This window comes from Miscanthus floridulus, chromosome 14, assembly GCF_019320115.1.
Source record: "Miscanthus floridulus cultivar M001 chromosome 14, ASM1932011v1, whole genome shotgun sequence".
Lineage (NCBI taxonomy): Eukaryota > Viridiplantae > Streptophyta > Magnoliopsida > Poales > Poaceae > Miscanthus > Miscanthus floridulus.
The window spans coordinates 64,611,658-64,621,600 of record NC_089593.1 but is presented as its reverse complement, the minus strand read 5'-3'; the positions used below and the strand labels follow the sequence as shown (position 1 = coordinate 64,621,600).

Genomic DNA, 9,943 nt, shown 5'->3' with positions numbered 1-9,943 from the left:
CAGGTCGTTTCAATCCGCAACCGTGATGCCATGGGATGAATCTCCGAGTGGGCTCTCGAGCTCATGGGACACGACATCAGGTATATCCCATGCACCGCTATCAAGTCTCAGGCTCTTGCCAACTTCATCGCCAAAAGGATAGAAGTCCAGCTCCTACCCCCGGACATCACCCACGAGTATTGGACAATGTACTTCGATGGGTCAGTTATGGCACCTAGCTCGGGGGCTGGAGTGGTTCTGATCTCCCCAGATGGGAGCAGGCTCTGCTACGTGATCTGTCTCCATTTTTCGACCTCTAACAACGCCATAGAATATGAGACCCTCATCAATGGACTGCGCATTGCCATCGAGCTCGGCACTACGCGGCTATACGTCCGCGGTGACTCGAAGTTGGTCATCGACCAAGTCATGAAGGAGTCCTCCTGCAAGAGCCCTCTCATGGCAGCATACTGCTAGGAGGTGCGCAAGCTCAAGGACAAGTTCTAAAGGATTGAACTACATCATGTCCCCCGAAAGGACAACGATGCCGCCGATTTCCTTACAAAATTGGCTACCAGGTGGGCTCTGTCTCCAGATGGGGTTTTCATCAATGATCTCCACGAGCCGTTTGCCCGCGTTCTAGAGGATCCGATCCAGACACACTCTGACGCCAATTTGGCACTCAGAGGCTCTGACCTCCTGACGTGCCCCGACCCCGACCAAGTGCTCGGGGGCTCCAACCTTGGTGCCTCCATGATGACATCGCCCATTGACATCGCCGTGGTGGCACTCGATCGCAGGCTAACTTGAGAGCACCACTACTCGCCTACCTCCTCAAGGAGGTTCTCCCACCGGAAAGGACTGAAGCGCGACGAATCACTCGATGCATCAAGACGTTCATCGCCATTGGTGATGAACTTTACAAGCGAAGTCCATTGGGAGTACTTATGAAGTGCATCCTAACCGACCAAGGGAAATAGCTCCTCCTCGAGGTCCATGCTGGAATCTGTAGACATCACATGGCCCCGAGGTCACAGGTCGGGAAAGCCTTTCGCCAAGGTTTTTATTGGCCCACTACGCTCCAAGATGCAGAGGAGGTTGTCTGTAGGTGTGAAGGATGCTAGTTCTATGCTCGGTGAAGTCATCTACTGGCATGAGAGCTTCAGACCATCCCCATCACCTGGCCATTCACAGTCTGGGGCCTCGACATGGCTGGACCCCTCAAAAAGGCCCCGAGCGGCTTCACTCACCTGCTCATAGCGGTGGACAAATTCACCAAGTGGATAGAGGTGAATCCCATCACCAATATCTGCTCGGAAGAGGCGGTCAAGTTCTTCCTCGACATCATCTATCGGTTTGGTGTTCCAAACTATATCATCGCCCACCATAGAACAAACTTCACCAGGAAAAAGTTCTTGGACTTTTGTGACGGATACGGCATCAGGATCGACTGGGCCTTGGTCGGGCACCCGCGTACCAATGGTCAGGTCGAGCGGGCCAATGGCATGGTCCTCCAAGGACTCAAGCCCCGCATCTTCGACCGACTCAAGAAGTATGCGGGGCGATGGGTTGCAGAGGTTCCAGCGATCCTTTGGAGCCTAAGAACTATGTCAAACCGGTCCACAGGGTTCACCCCTTTCTTCCTCGCATATGGAGCCGAAGCAGTATTGCCCTCCGACCTTGATCATGACGCCCTGAGAGTAAAGGCGTTCGACCAAGACCAAGCCATGGAGGCTCAACAGGATGCAGTTGACCTACTTGAGGAGGCTCGTGAGACGCCCATCATCTGCTTCACTCATTACCAGCAAACTCTACGTAGGTACAATGAAAGAAAAATCAGGGGGAGGATCCTCGAGGTTGGTGACCTTGTACTCCGAAGGACCTAGTCAACCAAAGAGAAACACAAACTCTCTCCACCATGGGAAGGACCCTACACGGTGCCCGAGGTGATCTGGTCGGGCGCCTACTGGCTGAAGGACGACAACAGCAATGTTCTCACCAACACATGGAACATCGAATAGTTATGTCGTTTCTTCCCTTAAAACTCGGTCTTACCATTCTCTTTCCATTCAATGTTTGCTCCTACAGCACCCTAGCCCAAGCACTCTCGGCCTAGGTCGCTCGGGGGCTCCATAGGGGTGCGATACCACCCTCCTCTTTTACTATCATATAGTAATACTTTTTGCCCAAACGAAAGGGCGTCGCCCAAACAAAAGGGCATTCTGTTCCTTTGATTACCCTATGTAACTTGCGTTTTAACCTCCCGACTGATCACACCCTGCCACGGCCTATGGTTACGAGCAGTTGAGCCTCATAGTCCATGCCCAGGTTCTTAAGGTTACAGCCTACGGGTCAACGGGTAGGTGTGAAAAAGAAAGGACAAAAAACAAAGCTACATTAGGGTCAAAACAAGGATGAATGGGACAAGCTTCCCTCACGAGTGATTTCATCACAAAACGAACTTAGAATATTCACGAATGTAAAAGCTGTTCACACGGGGGCTTCCCCATGAACTCATCTCTTACATGAACTGACTATTTCTACTCTAAACTCAATTATGGCCTCCTGGCGGCATCGACTGATGGTACGGTCGACGAGGACGAAGGCAGCTTGCTTCCGGTCGGGACGATGTTCAGCTCTGTTGGGGGCGGGACGATGCTCGCCTCCGACCTGGTCTCCACTCCCAACATAGGCTGGACAACATCTTCCCGCCGCACGTCTTCCACCACGGACGAACGGCGAGCCTCCATCACCCATTGCATGGTGACTTGCTCGGCAACCACCTATGCATGTGGCACCAAACTCTCCCCTAGTGCATGAATTTCGTCTGCGTTCCACCCATCGGCGTATCCTCTACAGATGGTCGCGAAGTCCAAATAAGGGTGATGGTTCACCACCGAGGTTAGCACCCCTGTCGTTCCATAGAACATGCCATCAGAGATGAGCACTCGAACTTCATTTGGGACCTCCGCCAGCTGGACAACGGGCGTACTGGTGCTCGGTCCTGACCCAAACACCTCGGAGACAACCACCTGGGCGATGTTGCAAATCTGGTCGAGCTCCCCCTCGAGAGCGCGTCGTTCCTCAAGGGACTGGGCTAGCACCTCCATGCCCTGACTGACCGCCACTTTGATCGTCTCCAGCTCTTGCTCTAGAGAGCCGATCTTTCCACCCAGTTCTAAAAAAAAGACAAATTCAGAAGCAAAGGAAAGGAAAAATCTAGGCATCAACCGAGGGCAGAACAGATACGTACCAAGGCAAGCGCTTTCGATAATGGAGAGCCCTTCCTCTTGCTGGGTCACCCTCTCGAGCAGTCGAGTGTTCCACTCCTCTACCCTGAGCATATGCCCCTAGAGCGCAACAAATTCTTATTCGGTGTCCAATCGGGCCTTCCGCTCAACCTCTAGAGCCTCCAAGGACTTCTGAAGCTCTGCCTCGGTCTTCACCAAGCGGACCTTCATTGCGTTAAGTTCCCGCTCGGCAGCAGTCGCTCGCTCGACCGCACGCAGCTCCGCCACCCGTGCTCCCGTCGCCTTGGCTGCTCGGTCTTGGGACTCACAACGGGCGGACTCCAGCTAGTGCATGAGCTCATCGACCCACCACGACGCCATTGCTTCCTGCTCCATCCGGCCATGCTTCTCCTGAAGAAATCGGGACTTACGGATAGACATCATCTCTAGATCCTGTGAGACAAGAAGCAGGCATGCTGAGACAGCCATTGAAAGGCCAAGGAGTCAAGGACAACACCAAAAACGTAGAGAACTTACCTCTACAATGCATGGTAGGTCGACTGTCATGGCCTGATGGATGAGCTCAACCCTCTCTAAGGCCTCCTTGAGCCTCGCCTTGGTAAGAGCAAGATCGGACTCCATCGATAGTTTTCTCTCCCCGAGCTGGTGCCAGAGCTTCACCTCCTCCTCATCACGAAGGATGAACCGGGCCATTCCTAGCTCACCGGGGCAAGGCCACACCAGCTCACGGGTCGCCCCCGACCCGCTAGAAGATCCAGCCATCGTAGTATCATGCAATGACCGGATCATCACCAGCTCCTGGGATGGTGGGATGGCCAGCGGCTCCACCCTAGTATCTTCCTCTCCAGAGAAGGGGATGTCCACCGCCAAGACTCCATGGCTCGCCGGCGGATGTTCTACCTCTGGCCTGGCCGCATCTCCTCCCGACCCCTCCAGCTCTGACTAGGTGGGCGAACCATGCACTCCTCCGCCAGGTGAGGCAGGGAGCCTGGTTTCCCTCCTCTCCTCCTCCACAACTATTGGGGGAGGGACCGCGAGAGTCATCTCCGACCTGACCTCTGTCGTCACCATGGGGATTGCCACCATCATAGTTACCGCTGCTGCCGCCGTTCTCGCGATCGGTCGGGAAGACGCAACCCCCAGTGGGGAAGGTCACATCGCCGCCAACCTGCTTCCCCCGCCGCTCCTTGTGACCCATTGTAGGCTGAGTCTATACTCTTCTCGCATGGGAGGTGGGGAGATACCCAGTCCCGCCAGCCCCTAGCCATTGTCAGACAGGCGCAGGTTAAACTGAACTATGTGAACAAAAAAGAGCATGAATGCATGCCTAGACGAAAGCGACAACCCTGAAGCCCTGACCGACTAACAACAAGCCAACCGAACGAGGACCACTCGCAGGACGCGACCTGCGCCGCCTCGCATTGGCTAAGGGAGGGGCTGACCTGGCCGGTCCTCGATCGGTCCGTGAACGGCCACGACCGCCAGCTTGTGGCGAAACCACCGGAGCAACTAGCGGGGCATCCCCCATTGAGGGTCATGCACATGAGCCGACCCCAAAGATGCAGGGGAACGAACACGTCTTGCCGACCGACCGGCGTGTTTGGCCACACTCGGAGTAGGGGGCACAAAGCCGACGACACCTCCAAAGGGCGCGGCAACCACGCCGGCTTTGCCTCTCGCTCAAGGGCGGTGTCTTCACTCACAGCGTGCTTTCTCGACTCAGGAACGCCGCTGCGCATCTCCACATCACGCCCGCCACCGACGAACGTAGCCATAGGCTCACAGTGCTCCACCGAGGTCACAACAGTGCCCCGGACTTCTTCGTCCTCCGAGGCACTTGTGTCATCTCCCATCTCCGTGGGCTCTTTCGACTCGAGCTCCACCTCCACGTCACTCTGGCTCTTGCCCCCTCGGACCCACCGGTTAATCTCCTTCTCCTTACCAAACCTCCTCCGGGCCTTTTCGGCTTTCTTCTTCTTCTTGGCAAGCGTCACTTCCCTCTGGGCAGCTTTCCAAGCCATGCCTTCTGGCCCTCTCGAAAGATGCAACCGGGACTTATAGCCCACGAGTCCCTTCAAAATAGGTAACTCATAATCAATCAAAACATCCAAATAAGAAGGAAAAGGTCACAAAAAGGGAGGGGGCATACCAAATTAGACAGCTTCGTGGCATGAAGGGGACCAGGCGCCCCTTCGAGGGAGTCATTATCCCTCAACTGCAGCACCCGATCGAGACGACTCCAGACTTCATCCTTTGGCAACTCCTCCGGCGATGCGCGGTCGGGATCCATCGGGCCGGAGTATTCCCACATCGGCTGCGTTCTTTTCGCCAATAGGGTGACCCAACGGTGGAAGAAGGTATGGAAGACCCGCAGCCTGTCAAGGCCATGCTATACAAGTCTCTGAAGCTCCATCTCGATAACCTCCACCTTGTTCTATCTATCGACGGGACCCCACGACCAGCTTTCCCTCCTCTCCGACCTTTTTTCGGTGAATGTCGGGAATGGCGCTTCCGTCGGGTTCCTGATGTAGAACCATTCATCGTGCCACCCTCGGTTGGAGTCACAGGGGGAGTACGCAGGGTAGGGGACCGATGGCTTTGGCTTCTTCTGCAAGGTGAATCCCCCAACTAGCGTGATTCTAGGCGGCTTCCCCTCGGATAGGGCTCGCCCGCTGAAGATCCGCCGGAAGAGGTCTACGTGCAGCTCCATCCAGAGAAAGGCCTCGCAGACGGTGACGAAGCCGGCGATGTGCAGCGCCCTAGTCGGGTTGAGGTGTTGTAGCTCCAGGCCCCACTCGTTGAGGAGCCCACATAAGAACCAGTGCGTGGGATACCCGAGCCCACGCTCATGGAAGGCGAGAAAGGAGACGACCTCATCGGCCTAGGGTTGCTGAACGACTTCTCTCGGTGCAGGAGCCCTCCAATGCGCCACCTCCTTTGATGGGAGCAACCCCTTCTCGACGAAGGCGGCCAGCACCTCCTCATCCACGTTGGCCTCTAGTTCGACATCGCGCCTCAGATTCATGAACGGATCTGTGAGTTCTCCTCTCCCTTGCTCTACCCTCCTCTCTCCTAGAAACTGCCATGGCACATGAACAGACTTGGTGAAAGGGAGGAAGGAGGAACGGCAGTGGTTGGAGGAAGGCAAAAGAACAGGAGGAAAATCCTCTCCCTTCCCCCTATTTAATGCAGAAAGGTGTGCGGCGGGATGTGGCCCTGGCTGATGGGACGCCCCCTACCCGACAAAACATCGCCCGGTTAGTGGGACGTGGCTTGGGCAGGGCCCACCACTACCGCAACCCAGGCGTCGGAAATAAGGCAGGACTGCACGCAAATGATCCTCCGCCTTCCCAGGCAGGATTTGGAAGGGCCCACCACGGAATCTCCATCAAGGAGAGGCCAACGGGTCACCCGAGTCGATCGGACGGCTGCCAAGAGATAGGTAAGGAGCAGCGAGATGCCTCATGCGGGTTATACCGACCTCGTCACAAACGACGGACACGGATCCCATTCGGACATATCCGATAGGAGCTCCCCAGACCCGTCACTCGAGCCATCGAGGTAACCTTACCAAACCCCCGTTTTATTTGTTTTCTAGTGCATAATCATTCATTCATCCATTCTCATGCAAGCATTCATACATTCATCCCATACATCCATGCATTGCATATGCAGTTGTTGCATCACAATGCTTCACGTTGCATCACGAAGCGGTGGTCACCTCATTCGATATGAGCGACGACCGACCGAGGTTCGAAGGTCGGCCAGCAAAGGGCTCGAGGCCGCCTCGCGTCAAACAGAGCCAGGGGAGAAAACACAGATGAGCCCCAGCGGCCCTCGTCCGATCTGCTCAGAAGCGGACAGGGTCATCTCGACCTTCTCGTCCGATCCTGACCTCGAGCCATGCCCATAGAATCTCCATCGAGGGGAGGCCAGCGGGCCACCTGAGTCTACCTCGTCATGTACGCACTGGCGCCGCTGCCCGTCATGATCCTCCAGCAGCTCGCGCCGGGCTACACGCTGCGGCACAAGCTCCAGCCTGGGGTGCCACAGCCCTCGCCGGTTTCCACGTACCTAACCTACATATGGGACAGCAAGGGTGTCACCCTGTCCGCCTTGGGTCCTTTCCCACTCATCTACTCCGCCGCATTCAAGGTCTTGCACCACATCTGTCTATCCACCGTCTACATATCTACATATTATATGTTAATTTTTTTTAATTTATTACATTTATTGAAATGGTAATTGTCAACATGGCTATATAGCAAATTAAGGGCTCATTTGGCAGGCCTTCTAGAGTGGCTTCGGCTCTCATCAAAACCCTGTCAAATGGTCATCCAAGAAACAGAGCTCTGGGAAAGAAGCCCAGAATAGTCGGAGCCGTTTTTCTAACGGGCGGAGCTAAGCCACGAAAACGTGGCTTCTAACAGTTCCTCCTCACGAATATGACACCGATGATAACTAAACTGACACTACAGTATTTTTTCAAACATTTTTCAAAACAGTTTCAGCTTCTCCGGAAAACTGTTCCACAAGAGAGAAGCCCTGCCGAAATGGCCCTATATGTTAATCCTGCTATCATTAGAGTAGATAAACATGGCTTATGTGCTAACTGGGGCTTCATAATTAGTAGCCAATGTTTCTCTCATGAATGATACAAATAGGAATTAGAATTGTACAATGAATTATCATGTGCTTATTATTAGGGATTGTACAATGAAATTTTACTATGTATCTAGACATAGCCAATATCTAAGTGTCTAGCAAAAATTATGTAACTAGAAAAGTTAAAATAACTTATAATTTGAAATAGAAATAGTACATTGGAATCAAGCTAGTAAGTACGTACTGGCACCTCAGCTAGAACAACTAAATTAACTGATGCAATGCAGTTGATCTTATACCTTCTCATATGATCGTATATATACTACAATTGTTGTAGTTGTTTGGGGTCCGGACGGGGCTTCCTTTGCCGTCGGTATGGGAGACAGCGATGCACCTCATGGTGTACTCGTTGGTGGACGACTACCTGTCGTACTGGCTCCATCGCTTCCTGCACACCAAGTGGGGCTACAAGAAGATCCACTGCATCCACCACGAGAAGACGGCGCCGACAGGGTTCGCCGCGGCCTATGCCGCCGGCACCGAGCTCAGCTTGTACCTCGTCGCGCTCTTCGTTGGGCCAGCGATCGTGCCAAGCCACATCACCACACACTGGCTCTTGTACGCCATCCGCATAATGGAAGCCTTCGACACACACTGCGGGTAAATAAACTACCTAAGTTATTCACCTCTAATCGATCTTTGTTCTGATTAGGGGAGGTTTACCTCGTGTCTCTGATGAATTCATGAATTACTACTAATTAATCCCTTGTTGCAAATGTAGTTACCACTTCCCGTTCAGCCTCACGAGGGTGATCCCATTCTACGGGGGCGCAGAATTCCACGACTATCATCACTACGCTGGAGGAAAAACCCACAGCAATTTTGGTTCTCTGTTCACATACTGTGATTACATATATGGGACAAACAAAGTAGGTCTACAGTTTCTTGTGCAAATGCGCGCGGAATACATAACTCTCTATCATCTGAGTAGCTTATTCATATTTTCTCTTCTTTTCTTTTCAGGGCTACATGCACCACAAGGGAAACCTGGCCAAGGTAGCTTCAAACTTTAGCCACCTTCCTAAATTTCATCTGGATACAAGTATAAATTGAACTCAATTTGGTTCGATCTTCATTAAATTTACCCCTCCATTTCCAACTAATTCGAAATTATGCACAAAAATAATTAATTAGTATTACTTACCACTTCAAAAAAATGTCTCCATGTGGCTGCGCCGCCTCACATGTCACCCGTTACATGCCTCTTAACTTCCGTTACTTTGCGCGCAGCTGAAGATGGAGGCCGAACACAACATGAAGGGCAACATTGGGAAAGAGGAGTGAGATTAGTTAACATTTTTTTTGGTGGAACAGATTAGTTAACATTTTATGTGTGAATAAGTTGAACAGTGAATATATCCATCATATACAATTACTGGTTCCGTTGCCCAGAGATTGGATATCCAACAAATATCCATATTTATTACCACAGAGTTTCTTGATATGTACTCTTAGGGCTTGTTTGGTTGCACTTGCACTCCAATCCACCTCAATCCAGGTTGACCGGTAGGCGGTAGGGATTACACAGTGGATTTAAGTTCATCCAAACAAGTCCTTGCATGAATATACGCGTGTAATCTATATGTCCACAAGCTAAGAATATCATGTGTATAATAATTATAAGTTTCCTGGTGGAAAATATTTTTTGTTTGCTACTCCACTACATTTGAGGGACCTGTCACACATGGTGGCGGCTTGGGAAGCAAAACACTGATGCCGCCACACTTCCCGTCACACCCGATTTTAAGGATAAAATAGGATGCATAATCTTATATGCATCCAGAGATCAGTCACACACATAAGCCGATAAATTATAAATAGTATCATCACAAGTGTTTATTACATCACGAATATTAAGACATAGTCTTCACATAAATATAGCGGAAGTATAAAGAAAAATGTCTCGCGGAAGCTCCATATCACAGGGACGTCAACTGGTTGACCACAAGTCTAATATTCCTAAAAAAAAGTCGTCATTACCATAGCCATCTGTTACCCATCCGGGATTTTTATCCAAATAATAAAAATAAACAAGCATAAGTACGTGT

At 51.9% G+C, this 9,943-nt stretch overlaps 1 protein-coding gene across 1 annotated transcript; it reads left to right on the top strand.

Moving 5' to 3' along the window:
- The first annotated feature begins 6,416 nt into the window (after positions 1 to 6,416).
- LOC136503590 (very-long-chain aldehyde decarbonylase GL1-10-like) lies at positions 6,417 to 9,179 on the top strand. Its single transcript, XM_066498615.1, has 6 exons — positions 6,417 to 6,672; positions 7,180 to 7,385; positions 8,173 to 8,495; positions 8,617 to 8,764; positions 8,859 to 8,891; positions 9,126 to 9,179. Exons 1-6 carry the CDS (start codon positions 6,417 to 6,419, stop codon positions 9,177 to 9,179), a joined length of 1,020 nt encoding a protein of 339 aa, XP_066354712.1.
- Positions 9,180 to 9,943: the final 764 nt, after the last annotated feature.